At 42.6% G+C, this 15949-nt stretch overlaps 2 protein-coding genes across 3 annotated transcripts in view; one reads left to right on the top strand and one right to left on the bottom strand.

Annotated features, from left to right (window-relative positions):
- The window catches only part of LOC147909020 (odorant receptor 4-like), a 162845-nt gene that overhangs the window by 19361 nt on the left and 127535 nt on the right, over window positions 1-15949 (bottom strand). For both annotated transcript variants that reach the window (XM_087408326.1, XM_087408327.1), the window contains exons 4-5: window positions 14932-15033; window positions 14647-14805 (exon numbers count right to left, since the gene is read on the bottom strand). In XM_087408326.1, the coding sequence (XP_087264452.1) occupies window positions 14647-14805; window positions 14932-15033 (261 nt within the window). The remainder of the gene's footprint in view (window positions 1-14646; window positions 14806-14931; window positions 15034-15949) is intronic.
- LOC147909021 (uncharacterized) lies at window positions 8027-8782 on the top strand. Its single transcript, XM_087407795.1, has one exon. It carries the CDS (start codon window positions 8297-8299, stop codon window positions 8780-8782), a length of 486 nt encoding a protein of 161 aa, XP_087263921.1. The 5' UTR covers window positions 8027-8296.

Raw genomic sequence — 15949 nt, forward strand, 5'->3', positions numbered from 1 at the left:
TTGACTCTATTTGGCTGATAATTTCTTCTTTTGGAATCTTTCTAAGTGCCACTGCAAAGTTGCCTTTGGCAAGCGCAGATATAGTGTCTTGAGACAGGTCTTTGTTGGATAGATTCTTGACGTTAAGTAGAGAGGGTTATAGATTTTTATGAGTGACAAGGTTTATGTATTTCTGTCTTTCAGAGAATTGTGTGTGAGTCTTCGTGGCTTGTTCGTATATAAATTGTTCGTATGTAACGATCTAGGATTTGTCAGATATCATGCCGCAACGTGATTAATAGGAGCATGTGGAGTTTAAATGTTTTATGGAAAATCTGGGCTATTTGTAACTTAGTGAAGTGGATGCGGTCTTTGATGAGGATGAGATTGGTTTTATAGGAAGGATGTTTTTGGATTTGTGAGTTTCTAGGTGGTCCTTGAGTTGTAGAAACTTTGGGATGATGTGACCCGAAGGAACAGCTCAGTATCAGGCTGCTTCTTGCCCTGATGAAGTGGACTGCAAGATTCGAAATATTGGCATTTCAAGAATGGATCTGGACATGGAGGAAACTCGCGAAACGCATAATCTTTATATAGAAAGTACCGGTGGAAGTGTCAAAAATATTATTGTGTTTGTTTAATATCCTGCCAATCCGATCTGTTGTTTCTTTGACATATGGGAGAATGGCTAGGATCCTGTCGTCTGGTTGTGTATCAGAAACCGTTGTCTTGTTTGCATGTTTATTGTTTATTTTGGTTATGTCTTTTTTGTCGTGTTCGTTTTTCTGTAAGACTAGTTTTAGATGGTTGAGTTCTGTCTATAAATGTTTTTGTCAGCGATGATGAATGCTCTATATACAGTGAGTATAAGTGAGTTGATTGCAGACTGTGCTGGATGTTACAACTTGGCATGTAGGTATCTATTTGTGTCTGTTGGTTTTCTGTACACTCGATGGTCTTAAGATATCGTCAGCTTTCTTGGAGAGAAGAATATTTAGGAAGGAGAATTTTTCGTTTTCCTCTATATCTATGATATTGATTATTGAGGAAAATAAGGAATTTATGGAGTACATTCCTTAATGTTCTTCTCGTTTAGTTATTATGTCATCTTCATTTTCAGCAAATCAATTTAATTAATACTATTAATATTTTTTTAAATAATAGATCCACTACAATTCATCTTTTCCTCTATATAAAAAGGAATTAAATTTTATATGGATAATACTAACAGAATTTTTAACAAAAAAATTAAGAAAAAATTTTTCACAATTCATTACATGAAATCCATATTTAAGAAATTCTTTCTAATTGTTAATATGTTCAACAGTAAATTAGTCTATTCTATTCCGAATAAGTGAATGAGTGAGCGAGCGAAAGAGAGAGAGAGAGAGAGAGAGAGAGAGAGAATCTTGCATTCTTAATTTGAGACGATATTTCTTTTTCAAAAATGTATTAATGTATGTGCGCTATTGTGTGAAACCATCAAGTTAATCGTAGCAACCGTCTCACATAAGCATTCGCATCTAGTGGTGAGTTGCATCGTCCCACCTTACTTCTTGTATTTGACCTGTGAATTGTTAACTTCTCTTAATAATTCAAAAACTAAGCAACGGACAAAAATTTCAAAGAGAAAAAATCGTCTCAGAATTAATTCGAGAATATGACATTGTAAGGACAGAAGTTATTTTGAATCACCCTATATATGTAAGGGTGCGTCACCAAAATCCGGATAATTTTTAATTTAAATTTTCCGCTATATTGTGCCTCTGCCAGAGGTTGTTGCTGGCGTCCGAGAAAGCCTGATGCTTCTAGTAAACAATCATATTCTTAAAATGGCTGCGATGTTGAAACCAAGTACGGAGTATAATCGAAGAGCTGCGATCATCGAAGGCCTTCGCATTGGGCGCTCAGCAACGGAAATAATTCAGTTCTTTGAATACTCGAGATCAATCATTTATGACGTAGCAAAATATATGGCTTTAGAACAGTCCAACGAAGGTTCAAGAAGATGGTCCAGTATGCCAACGAGGAAAAGTCACTTAAAAGAACGCGAAGACTCCCGCAGTTGAAAGGGCTCAAGCATTGATTTCGGCTGACGGCAGGGTAATCATTGCGAAAATTAGCATCGATTGTTGGTGTAAGCGTCGAATTGCCGAGGAGGACAACCTTTGATACAACCTTCGAGCAACATCGAAACGAACTTGGTTTCGAACCGAGCAGAAGTGCACATTGCCGATGTCGTAGCCGACAAGGAAGCTCGTCGCCGACACCGTGGCCGACAAGGAGGCCGATCGCCGACGTCGTGAGCAGCAGAAGGCCCATCGCCGACGTCGTGAGCAGCATACAAATCGTACACATTAAAGATACGACAGATGCTCTCTGAGGCTGCCAGGACAAGCCGAATTGCTCGCCTCGAGTCCCATTCTGGTCTCCCAACAGCCTAAATTTAAATTCCTTGGACTACTACGTATGGGACGTAGTTGAAAGGGTTATAAATAAGTCTCGGCATCCCAATGTGACATCATTAAGGACCGCTATTGAGGCAGCATTCGTCGGCATAGACAGAGCTACATTATAGCGTGCGTGCGAATATTTTAGACCGAGAATAGAAGTCGTCATTCAAGCTAATAGGTGATATATCGAATAATTGTACTCTACAGGGAACCTCCAAGTGCCATGTAAAAGGATTTTTTTGTAATATTTAATTTCTCATTAAAAACATTTTATTTAAAGAAATTGTTTGATTTGTCCGGATGTTGGTGACACACGATATATATATATATATGTTTGAGATCGGTAATTCGAAAGAAAAGCAAGAATTCTTTCAGTCGACCGACAGTGATTGTCATTGAACGCATGCATAAATTGAGCTCGTGATTTCATCTCGAGCATGATCTTAATCCTCGTTAAAATCATCGATTCGTCATTCTTTGTTCTTTTTAAAACAATTCGTTACACGCAAACAAGTTGTCGTTACCGGCAACGGACAATCGAAAGTTCTAGAACAATTCAATTCACGCACGCGAACGCCGCGCTCCGACGAATACGTCACGCGCTGTCACCAATCCCACGCACGGATTTTCTGTCGCGCATGGCTGTTACGTTGAACGTCGTTAGAAAAGAATCCAAAGCGCCAATCAATTTTGTACACCTTTAATGCCACGTAATAATTACGATTGTGGCAAATTTTTATTGGATTTTTCTCAAAAAAGAAAGCTCAGGCCGAAAGCAATAAATGCTTCGATCTCGCCGTCCTCCTTCTTACTTCTAAAAAGTTCTTAGAGTCCTTAGTTCTTAGAGTCTAAAAGTTCTTAGAGTTCTTAGAGTCATAATCTCGCTTCGTAAAATCGCCGTGCTAACCGCTTAGTGAAATCGCTATAAAACGAATCTTTCGAGAAGTGCCGAGAAAATCGCCGAGATTTTCCATTACCGCGATTCCAAAATATCATTTGGAAAAGGTGACCGCATTTAATACTCTGTTAATCTAATATTTAATTAATTATATTTTTGACTTTGTAACTGAGCGTATTAAAGAAAATTCTTTTGTAAAATTACAAAGAAACGGAGTTCTCTTTACTGTCGTGCATCATATCTACCTTATGCCGTTTTCTCACTCGAATCTTTCCGCGCGGTGCGCTCTCGCACATTTTCTGGTCCTTCGAGCCGGATCTTCGCCGGCATCCGCAGTGTCGAGTGCATCGCGTTCAGTGCGCGTATTATCAAGAAAATCAGAGAAAGAAGAATTCGCAAGTGAAATCATGAGTGACGAAATAGACGCCTTGCTGAGCGCCCTGAGTGACATTCATGGTCGTATGGCCAGGTCAATAACCAATTTGAAGAAATTGGGGACGGCCAACATCACCCTCCACAATGTCGAAACCCACTTGGCGCTTCTCGACCAGATGTGGACGGAATTCGAAAAGCAACACAAGCTTATTCGAGTACATTACAAGGGCGCCTTCGATCAGAGTGAGTACAACACTTCTCAATTTGCCGATTCTACCGAAAATACGTACGTGCAGCGCGGCCTGCTGAACGATTACCGGATGAAACTCATGGCGAAGGAACCGAGTTCACCTTCCAAAACAGAAGGTAATGTGTCTTCCGGAAAACCGTCACTGCCTCGCCTCAAGATTAGTGCTTTCTCGGGCGCATTCGAAGACTGGCCTACATTCCGAGACCTCTTCCAATCCATTGTCGGAAACAATTCATCACTCTCAGCAATCGAGAAATTTCATTACCTGAAAACTTGTCTGGAGGATCCTGCTAAGGAACTGATTCAACCGTTAGCAATGACCGAGGACAACTATCCACGCGCATGGGAGCTGCTGAGCGAGCAGTACGAAAATAAGAGAGAGTTATCACGCTCCAATTTCTCCAAGTTTACCGCCGTGGCTAAGATGAAGAACGAAACTGAGGAGGAGCTCAACCGCGTCTTCAACGCCTTGACCAGGGTAGTCAACGGCCAGGAGAGCATTGATAGGCCTATCGACTCTCATGGCTTCGATCTACTAAATCATCTTGTCGTCGAGCTCTTCGATCCAAGAACTCGCCTGGAGTGGGAGTCACTCTCAAGCGCCTCGAGCGACATGCCCACTCTTAAAGAGCTAATGAACTTCATAAACCAAAGAGCACGTACTCTCAAAGCCGCCAAACCAAAATCGCTCAAGGTCTCCGACAACCCGTCGCGATCTGCCAAGTCGCATCACGTCAAGAAATACACCGAATCTTCACAATGCGTCCTATGCAAGGGTAAACACAACGTGATGGTGTGTGAAGAATTCAAGAAAAAATCCGCGGTCGACCGCAAGGCCGTCGCCGAAACTCACAAGCTGTGCTTCAACTGCCTCTCTCAAACGGCTCTCATACATTCGCGAAGTGCCAGTCGACGAGGACGTGTGCTACGTGCAAGTCTCGTCACCACTCAATGTTACACGACGCGTACGCTTCACCGAAACCTCAAGAGGTCAGCTCACTGTCGGCAGTGCGCCGCGACAACGACCACAAGGCTATTTTGCTCGCAACTGCGCGAGTTTCCGTCGCTGATCGTCACGGCAATCGGCATACCACACACGTGCTTATCGACCAAGGTTCGGAAATTTCTTTGATTTCCGAGGCTCTGGTCCAGCGCCTACGCCTGCCACGCTCTCGATCCGCAATCGAAGTCATCAGCATCAGCGGCAAAAGCTCCGGGCTCAGCAGGGGAAGGGTAACGCTCAAGGTGACCTCGTTAACAACAGGGACCGACTTCACCGTCGGAGCCTTTATTCTGCCACGTCTTTCGCTTTACCAAGGTCCTCAAGCAAGGATCAGAATGGAGTGGCCACACCTAAAGGGGCTCCAATTGGCTGATCCAGACTACGCAGCAAACGACCCTACTGAGCTACTTTTTGGAGCGGAAGTATGCTCAATCATTTTCCAGGATGTCCGCAAGGGAGGCCCCCAAGCGCCTATCGCTCAAAAGATACTGCTCGGCTGGATCTTATCGGGAGGTTGCGACCAAGTAACCAACTCAGCACAGCGCCACTCGCTTCAGTGCACCGTAGATCATGAGCTAGCCGACCTTGTGCACCGCTTCTGGGAGAAGGAACGAGAAGTGCCTGCTCCCGTCGCACTCACGTCAAAAGAACAGCAATGCGAAGACATCTTCGCGCTGCAGCACCAACGCACTGCCGAAGGACGATACGTAATGCGACTACCGTTTGCATCTGCGCTGACGACGCTGGCTGAGACGCGAGGATCTGCTCAACGACTCTTAGTCGCCATGGAGCGACGCTGTGAAAGAGACGCACGATTCGGCGATCTCTACCGAGCCTTCCTGAAGGACTACGAGGACCAAGGTCACATGGAATTAGCGCCAGAACCTCCGAATTCCAGCGAAGATCTACCTTCCGAATCACGGCGTTCTCCGAGAATCCAGCACCACGACGAAGCTCAGGGTCGTCTTCAACGGATGGCAGCGTACAAGGTCAGGTGAGTCACTCAATACTCATCTGCTAGTGGGGACTAACCTGCTGCCACCCCTCGTGAACGTACTTCTGCGGTGGCGGTGGCATCGGTACGCGCTAGTGGCCGACATTGAGAAAATGTATCGGCAGATTCTTGTGCATCCCGACGATCATAGACATCAATGCATTCTTTGGCGACACAGCGTTGATGAGCCTATACGCGTATTTACATTAAAAACCGTCACTTACGGTCTCGCTTGCGCGCTATTTCTCGCCACTCTGCGTCAACTCGTCGATGACGACGGATCGCGTTTCCCTCGAGGCGCAGATGCGTTACGACACAACTACTACGTTGATGATGTCGTAACCGGAGCGCATAACAAAGACGATGGTATCGCTCTCCAAGTCGAGCTTCGCAACCTCTGCATGGCGGGCGGATTTTCTCTCCGAAAGTGGGCCGCCAACTGCTATCCAACCAGGGACGAATTCGCCTTCTCTGTTCCTCCTCGCACAGTCGTCGCGTTCACCAAGAAAAGTCTGCTGTCGGAGACCGCTCGACTCTTCGACCCGCTCGGATGGCTGGCTCCAGTGACCATTCAAACAAAAATTCTTATACAGTCGGCCTGGCTGCAGCAGCTAGAGTGGAACACACCATTGCCGTCAACCATCGCTGGAAAGTGGAAGCGGCTCTGGGAAGAACTTCCACTGCTTGAGAAGCTCAGAGTCGGCCGCTGGCTCGGTACCGGCGACACGAGCTCTCAACTCGAACTGCACGGCTTTGTAGACGCGTCCGAAAGAGGTTACGCCGCCGTGGTGTACCTCCGCATCACCGTAAAAAACCAAACAAAGACTCTATTGTTGACAGCTAAAAGCAAGGTCGCGCCGATCAAACTCGTTTCTCTCCCGCGACTCGAACTCTGCGCCGCCGCCTTGCTTTCAAGTGTACTCGCGCACACGCGCTCTGTGCTAAACCTAGCGACAACGCCAGTAATCCTGTGGTCAGACTCCAAGGTCACGCTCCACTGGATTCGAGGTCACGCCTCGCTCTGGAAAACGTACGTGGCCAACAGAGTGTCACGAATCCAGTAGCAGCTTCCAGAGGCTCAAAGGCGTCACGTCCTAGGCAAGGACAATCCTGCTGACTGTGCCTCCCGGGGACTAACACCATGCGAGCTCCTCAGCCATTCTTTGTGGTGGACGGGTCCCACCCTGGTTGTGCAGGAATCCGACGCAATGGCCAAGCGTCAACCTAGAGCCCATCAAGGACGTACCGGAGCAACGGGCCACCACACTCGCGGCGGTCATCAAAAGCGACCACGAGCCGGAAGAACTCCTCAGGTTCTCGGCACTGCACCAATTACTGAAAGTGACGTCCTAGTGCTTGCGTTGGCGTCACCGCAGTCGCTCAGTGAGATCAGCGGACGATCAACTCCACGGATCTGCGCTTCTCCCAGCCGAACTCGACGCGGCGCTCCTCCAGTGGATACGCATAGTGCAGTCACGACATTATCAAGAGGAGAGGGCAGCTCTCGAAAACAAATGCGATCTTGCCAGATCCAACCATCTGCGAACCCTCAGCCCGTGGACGAACACGGAGTTCTGCGAGTTGGAGGGCGCCTCAAGCACGCAGCGCTGTCGTTCGACGAGCGACATCCGATCATCGTGCCTCCAAGGTCATGGCTTACTCGCCTGCTGGTGGAAGCCCACCATCGCCGTACTCTCCACGGAGGAGTCCAGACCCTGGGATTGCTTCGCCTCCGGTTCTGGATTCCACAAGGCCGAGCGGTGGTCAAGCGATGGCTGCATCAGTGCGTTACATGCACACGGTGGAGGGCTGCCCCTCCGCAACCAAAGATGGGAAATCTTCCTCCAGGAAGAGTGACTCCCGCACGACCATTTCTTCACGTGGGCATCGACTACGCCGGGCCTATCTTCATCAGGACGAGCAAAGGGCGTGGGCACATCGCTCACAAAGCGTTCATCGCCGTCTTTATTTGTTTTAGCTCCAAGGCCGTTCATCTCGAGGCTGTTTCAGCTTACACCAACGACGCTTTCCTGTCTGCTCTCCGTCGATTCACATCTCGCCGAGGACTGTGCACGGACATCTACTCTGATTGCGGCACCAATTTTTTGGGCGCCGACCAGCAACTTCGAGAGATGCTTCGAGCCTCCTCGGCAGAAGGACGAAAGATCGCACACGTAGCTACATCGGAGGGGATCCATTGGCATTTCAATCCCCCTTCGGCACCTCATTTTGGTGGAATCTGGGAGGCGGCCGTGAAATCGGCTAAGTATCACCTGCGCCGAACCATCGGCGAAACCAGGCTCACCTTCGAGGAAATGAGCACCCTGCTCGCACAAGTGGAGGCATGCCTGAACTCCCGGCCCATGCCCTCTCAGATGACTCCGACGACCTCACGGCTCTGACACCAGGTCACCTGCTCATCGGGGCACCACTGCTGGCCATTCCTGAGCCGTCCTTGTCGGACGAACAGGAGAATTTGCTTTCCAGGTGGCAACTTATTCAGCGAATGCGAGATCACTTCTGGCAGAGATGGTCACGCGAGTACTTACACACTCTGGCTACCAGATCGAAATGGACCAAGGACGCTTTGCCACCACGCCTTGGATCGCTATGCATCATTCGTTCCGAGCTCTCACCACCAAATAAGTGGCCTCTGGCGCGGATCACGCAGCTACATCCTGGAGACGACGGCGTAGTGCGAGTGGTCACAGTCAAAACCGCCTCATCCGAATTAATTCGTCCTTTGGTCAAATTAGTTTTATTGCCAGAAGAGGCTAACGCGTTTATCTCTCACGCTAATGCATCAAATGTAAAGGAGAGCTTGAATTGATCGCGTGTACTTTCGTAAATCATTGCTTCAATGTTATTTGTCATATAACTCTCGTTTACAGTTCAAGCTCTTCCACGGACTCATTGCATTGTATCGCTTGTCTTATGTACGCGTTTACTTTTTTTATAATCTCAATGCGCTCGAGGTAACTTCTATACATATATCGTCACGGAGATAACGAGGCGGGCGGGAATGTTTGATATCGGTAATTCGAAAGAAAAGCAAGAATTCTTTCAGTCGACCGACAGTGATTATCATTGAACGCATGCATAAATTGAGCTCGTGATTTCATCTCGAGCATGATTTTAATCCTCGTTAAAATCATCGATTCATCGTTCTTTGTTCTTTTTAAAACAATTCGTTACACGCAAACAAGTTGTCGTTACCGGCAACGGACAATCGAAAGTTCTAGAACAATTCAATTCACGCACGCGAACGCCGCGCTCCGACGAATACGTCACGCGCTGTCACCAATCCCATGCACGGATTTTCTATCGCGCATGGCTGTTACGTTGAACGTCGTTAAAAAAGAATCCAAAGCGCCAATCAATTTTGTACACCTAATGCCACGTAATAATTACGATTGTGGCAAATTTTTATTGGATTTTTCCCAAAAAAAAGCTCAGGCCGAAAGCAATAAATGCTTCGATCTCGCCGTCCTCCTTCTTATTTCTAAAAAGTTCTTAGAGTCCTTAGTTCTTAGAGTCTAAAAGTTCTTAGAGTTCTTAGAGTCATAATCTCGCTTCGTAAAATCGCCGTGCTAACCGCTTAATGAAATCGCTATAAAACGAATCTTTCGAGAAGTGCCGAGAAAATCGCCGAGATTTTCCATTACCGCGATTCCAAAATATCATTTGGAAAAGGTGACCGCATTTAATATTCTGTTAATCTAATATTTAATTAATTATATTTTTGACTTTGTAACTGAGCATATTAAAGAAAATTCTTTTGTAAAATTACAAAGAAACGGAGTTCTCTTTACTGTCGTGCATCATATCAACCTTGTGCCGTTTTCTCACTCGAATCTTTCCGCGCGGTGCGCTCTCGTACAATATACATATATATTATATATATATAATTACTTATTAGTAATGCAATATTTGTTAACTTTTCAATATATGTAACTTTTTCAACACACGCACACGCACACGCACACGCACACGCACACACACACACACACACGCACACGCACACACACACACACACACACACACACACACACACATATATTGAAAAAGTTATATACAATATATTAAAAAGTTAACAAATATTGTATAATTAACAAGTAATTTTTTGCATGGATGGCACCACTGTGCGGTGGCTGTGGTTGCCCGTGACGCATTTTGGGGTGGGTCCGCGGCAGCGGCGGCCGCGACGGCGGCGATGGCGGCGGCAGAATCCCAATGATACATGACGTTACAACATGGCGGTACGTATCATTAGTATTGGTGTTTACATCGATAACGCCGGAACCTTCCCGCACTTGCCTCCTCCCTTCCTCTGCGCCTATAAGTACCCCCTGCGCCTTCCTCCCCGCGCCCCTCTTGCCTACCGTTGGGTTAGAATCCGTCATATTATACTACTCATTATCATTTCCTAGCTTAGTTAACAAATACCAATATATAATTTCATTTCCATTTGATCTTTTTTTGTTAAATATTAAGTTATGAGCAAGTGGCGTTCGCGAGATACAGATTACTAAAGTCATCTATTGGAAAAATAATGGATTTCTTTTTACTATACCTAATACTTCATTCAATGATTCTCCAATTTTTTTAAACCGTCCGAATAATATGATTTGTTCATCCTTTCAAAATAAGCCTCTGTTTCGGCGATGAGCTGCTCTCTAGTGGTGAATCTCTTGCCTCCATTTCTTCAGGTTTGGAAACAGGAAATAGTCGCAGGGGGCTGGCGAATATGCTGGATGGGGAAGCAATTCGTAGCGGAATTTGTGAAATTTGGCCATCGATGCCCGGTACATGTGAACCCGTGCATTGTCTTGATGGAAGAGCACTTTCTTCTTCGCCAAATGGGGACGTTTTTTCTTTAAAATGTTGAAACGGTCCAATAAGGCTGCGTAGTAATCGCCATTGATCGTTTGCTTCGATGGAAGGTAATCGATATGAATTATACCACGTGTATCCCAAAAAACTGTGGCCATTATCTTTCCGGCCGATTTCACTTTCTTCGCCTTCTTCGGAGATGGTTCACTCGGTGAAATCCATTGTTTTGATTGTTCCTTCGTCTCGAGTGTGAAGTAATGGATCCATGTTTCGTCCACAGTAATAAATCGACGCAGAAATTCATCCAGATTACGTTGAAAGATCTCCAAACATTATTTTGAAATCGTCACACGGTCGCGCTTATGGTCCACAATGAGTAAACGTGGCACCCATCTTCCCAATAGCTTTTTCATACCCAATTGTTTGTGCAAAATTGAAATCACTGTGCCATGTGATATGCCTGTGGCTTCAAAGCTCGCGCACTTTTACTCGTCGATCAGTCAAAACAATATGGACTTTATCGATGATTTCTGGCTTCAATTGGACGTCCCGGACGAGGTGGATGATCACATGTGGATGTACGACCATGTTTAAATTCATTCACCCAATTATATACAGTCGCAAACACTGGTGCAAATGAATATTATCCAACTCGGCTTTCTTTCGACGTTAAACCTTTCATATGTAGATGTTTGATCACTGCACAAAACTCATTTTTTTCCATTTTGCAAAAAATACAAAGGTTATTCGCTTTAATCGTCTACAGAAATGAAACCACGCGATGAATTCCATTCAATTTGACAGTAATCTGCTGAAAGATGCTACTTGTCAAAAAGTAATGTGACATGACACTACGAGTGCCCTCTGACAGATTTTCTAAGAACTTATTGACTTGCTCTCGTAATAAATTCTAAAACGCCGAGTATCCGTCATGGATAGCTTGGCGCGCAAGGAGTGAGTATTGCCTGACAAGCGCCTCTCACACTGCCACGAGCCTTGAACGTCATAACTCGAATTTGCAGATATTAACTCTAGCGCTGTTTAGCAGTAGACATTGCAGCTGTACATTCTGCTTGTCGACGATAATGACGTTTCTTAAAATGATGATAAAATGAGAGATTCAGAAATTTGCGTCGCAATATCTCCGTTCGTAGGACACGTAGAAAGAAAGTAAAAGCATTTTCATTATACAACTCAAGCAGTAGTTATTATCCGAGCGTGTATAAAACTTCATTCAGTTCAGCCGTTACTGAGAACCTTCAGATCTGCTGCAACTTGTCGGCTCATGTGAAAGAGACATGGCAGTGTCTCACGCCATGATGCTTCGCACTTTCTTAGCGCCGAGACACTACCGTGTCTCCAAATTGCACAGGAGGACACCAAAGTTAGTTGAAATGTTCAAAATAAGATCATTTTTTAACAACAAAAAAAAAACATAAAAAATGTATAAATGTGTTTATCTTTTGTTATAATAGATACATCTATTATTTTACATATAGGGTGTTCAAAAAACATCGGCATTTCAGATTTACTCGGAAGGATGAATGAAATTTTGAAATATTTTAAACAAAAGTTGTAAAGTATAAAAAGATCTATTTACAGATCTTATCAATTTAATCTTTAGTGGCGTCGCCAAAGTCAGGTCAAGGCTAAATCAATTTTTTTTAATAGGACACCCTATTTTTTATTCCAGAATCTAATAACCAGTATTAAGGGCTTTTCAAAGTACTATAATAAAATTTTTTATTAAGCAATTTTCGAGTTATGAATCTGGAAAGTTATAATATCGCCGACATTAACATTACCAAAGATTTACATAGAAGATGAGTTACAATAGGAAATGATAAGATTTTTTATTGTATTGTTTCTTATTTCTCATCGAAAAGGAAAAAAAATACTTTTTTTAACCCGGGAGTGGTCGCGTACCGATCATTTTGCCGATACTCTTTCGTTTCCTATTTATATCTTTCAATTATTTTTATTTATATCTTTTTTTTATTGATACTATTATATTTTTACTTTTACGTAAATGTTTATTAACATTTTTTCGCATGGTATGAAACACGCTTATATCTATATAAAATTTGATATGTTTGTTGATTTGTAACGGTCGATCTAAAAGACCGTAGCCGTGAGCACTAAGTTAATGTTTATCGTCTCCAGTCCCCGCCATTATTATATTTTTATAAATAAAAAATAAAATTATAATTTTCTTATACAGGGTGTCACGAATATACGGCCCCATTTGTCCCAAGCAGGTAGAGTGGACTAAATTGAGTAGAAAAATCCTCTACCATTTTGTAATGCTCGCAATAATTAACGAGATATTAACGTTTAAAGATAGCCTAATACGCGCGTCCGCTGGACTTACTATTGTCAAAAGTACGGCCCACCGAGCGCACGGCGCGCGGGCAGCAAGGAGCGGGAATGGCTTAGCAGGCGCGCCGCGACCTTTGAGCTTAGATGCTCGCGATGGTAAGCCCCGCTCCTCGCGGCCCGCACTTTCGGCAATAATTGATCGGGAGGACGTGCATATTCGGCTATCTTTAAACGTTAATATTTCATTAATTATTGCGAGCATTACAAAATGGTAGAGGACTTTTCTATTCAGTTTAATCTCTATTTGCTCGGAACGAGTGGGGCCACATATTCATGACACCCATTTTATATATATATATATATGTATATAATTTCCTTACATATCAATAATTTTATCAAATAAAAAAAGTAAAATTAAAATAAAGATATATCATCTAATATAAGCACAATTATTTTCAGTAATTATTCCGTTCCTTTGTTTTTAATTGATTAATATAAAGCATTAAAGATTTTTTTATTAATTATTACTTTTAGTGATTATAATCACATATATGAATTCTAGTTATTTATGACACATATATGTGCAAAAATATATTTTGGTCAAAATGATCAGGACGCGCCTACTTCCGGGTTAATGATACTGAGGGATCGTAAAAGATTTTACAAAGAAGTTTTGCAATTATTCAACCAGACAATGCAATAAAAACATTGCTACAAACTGTTAAAAGAATGATCGCTCTTTTAAAGAAACCGGCAGCATAAAAATTCGCCCAATACCTGGATGTCCAACATCAACAACTAATGAAGAAAATGGATACTGCGCAATCATTTGTTGAAGATCCACATCTCATTGTTTGTAAAACAGCTCAGTAACATAACATTAGTATAGGATCAATGCACAACATCTTAAAAAAAATTCAGGTTTCATTCATTTAAAATTCACCTTATAAAAAGTGTATGAAGATAATTTTGACCGACATTTATTATTAGAATTTTGTGATGTGATAAAGACAAAAACTGATGCCAATCCAAACTTTCTTTATCAAGTAACATTTACAGACAATGCTACTTTTGATTTGGATGTTAGTTTCAACAAACATAATTGTACAATAGATTTTGGAACTACAGCAACTTTCACTGGATGATGGAATTTCACACTCAATATCCGGCACTGTAACTTTCCAGACTCATAAAAGACTGGAAAATTATTTAATGAAAAATGACTATATAATGTTTTGAAAAGCTCCTGACATCGGTTATTAGATTTTGGAATAACAACTATGTTCCATTAAAAAAAAAATCGATTTGATCTTTACATGATCTTGACGACGTCACCCAAGGTCAAATTGAAAAGTAGTCTGTAGTAGTCTGTAAGTAGAACTTTTTATACCTTACAATTTTTGTCTGAAACATTTTTTTTGAAAACGTGATTCTCCTGAATAAATCCGGAGCCCAAATCTTTTTTAAAATTACATATATACATACCTTGTATATATATCATAAAAATAATTAATTTAAGCGCATATAAATAATCATTCTTACCTGTGCGTAGTAACGTAACGACAAAGCAGGAAGAATTCCATTAATGTGGATAATTTCAGATTTCTGTGATCTAAAAATAATTTGAAGGATTTTTTTCTGCATGTTCACACTTCCTTGAAACCATTGTGATTCGTATGCTCCTACACAAATTTTGCTACTCTATGAAAAAAAATTACATGTAATTGTGTACTTATATTTAAAATTATTATTAATTAAATTTAAGAAATATATAAAATTATAACTACAAAAAAGAATCAATAAATATTAGTAATTTAAAAATGTTACCATGTGCATTAAGTTATCAGCTGGCAAAGCGCACATAAAAAGTTCTACACTGGCGGTGAATACTACTATGGAATATTGGAGTTTGATCATTATTGGTTGTTCCTACTTATCAAAAATGTATATTTTTTTGTAAAACTTTGTTAAAACTTAATATAACAATAACCCTTTATATCCACATTTTAATAATTCGGGAAAGAGAGTCTACACTGCTCGAAAATTAGGAGATACTTACTCCGAGTAAATTTTTGCACATATTACATTTTAAAACTACATATAGCGAACTCCGTGGTATAAAGTTTAAGAAATGTATAACGCCGTGTATTCGAAATTGAATTCTTGCGTTTAATATATCAATTTCCAAAAAGAAAAATACAGCGGGTAGGAATAGCAATGTGACGAATTTATAGAATATCCCATTGAAGGAGTAGAGCCGTATCAAACGCCCGCGATTATCAATCGGTAATAGACAATCACTAATCGCATGTATCGCGCAGCTCGAGAGTCTGAAGGAATCTGAGCGAAAATGGCCGCCGAGTATGGACTCCGTTGGCGCATCATCGAAACGGTGTTTGAAAGCCATATTCTGACGGACGTGGTAATAAACTCTAAACATATCGAGCCTTGCCGATTCCTCGAAGACGCGAGCGAAATTGTGCTCGAGCATGTGCATAGTAATGCAACGATATGACTCTATAAAAATAAACACTGTTTTTAATGACGAGTTCATGACGGGTGATAAACGCGCGAACAAAAGTATCGCCACCCGGAACTATGAACTATATCAGTACACCGATTTGCGCGAGTGGTATCGGTCGAATCTACTCTAGCATCGCTGGAAGAGTTTTAGAAACGCGGTAGCGGCTGGGCTGAAATTAATGATGAACGCTAACAAGCACAATCCTATGGGCGTGGGATGTTATATCAAACTCTCGCGAGAAATTAAGAGAGCGATAATCAATGTGCAAACTGCGGACAATGCAAATGACATTTCCATCAACGTCTACATCAATGAGAAGAG

This window comes from Acromyrmex echinatior, chromosome 7, assembly GCF_024713525.1.
Source record: "Acromyrmex echinatior isolate Ae372 chromosome 7, ASM2471352v2, whole genome shotgun sequence".
Taxonomy (NCBI): Eukaryota; Metazoa; Arthropoda; class Insecta; order Hymenoptera; family Formicidae; genus Acromyrmex; species Acromyrmex echinatior.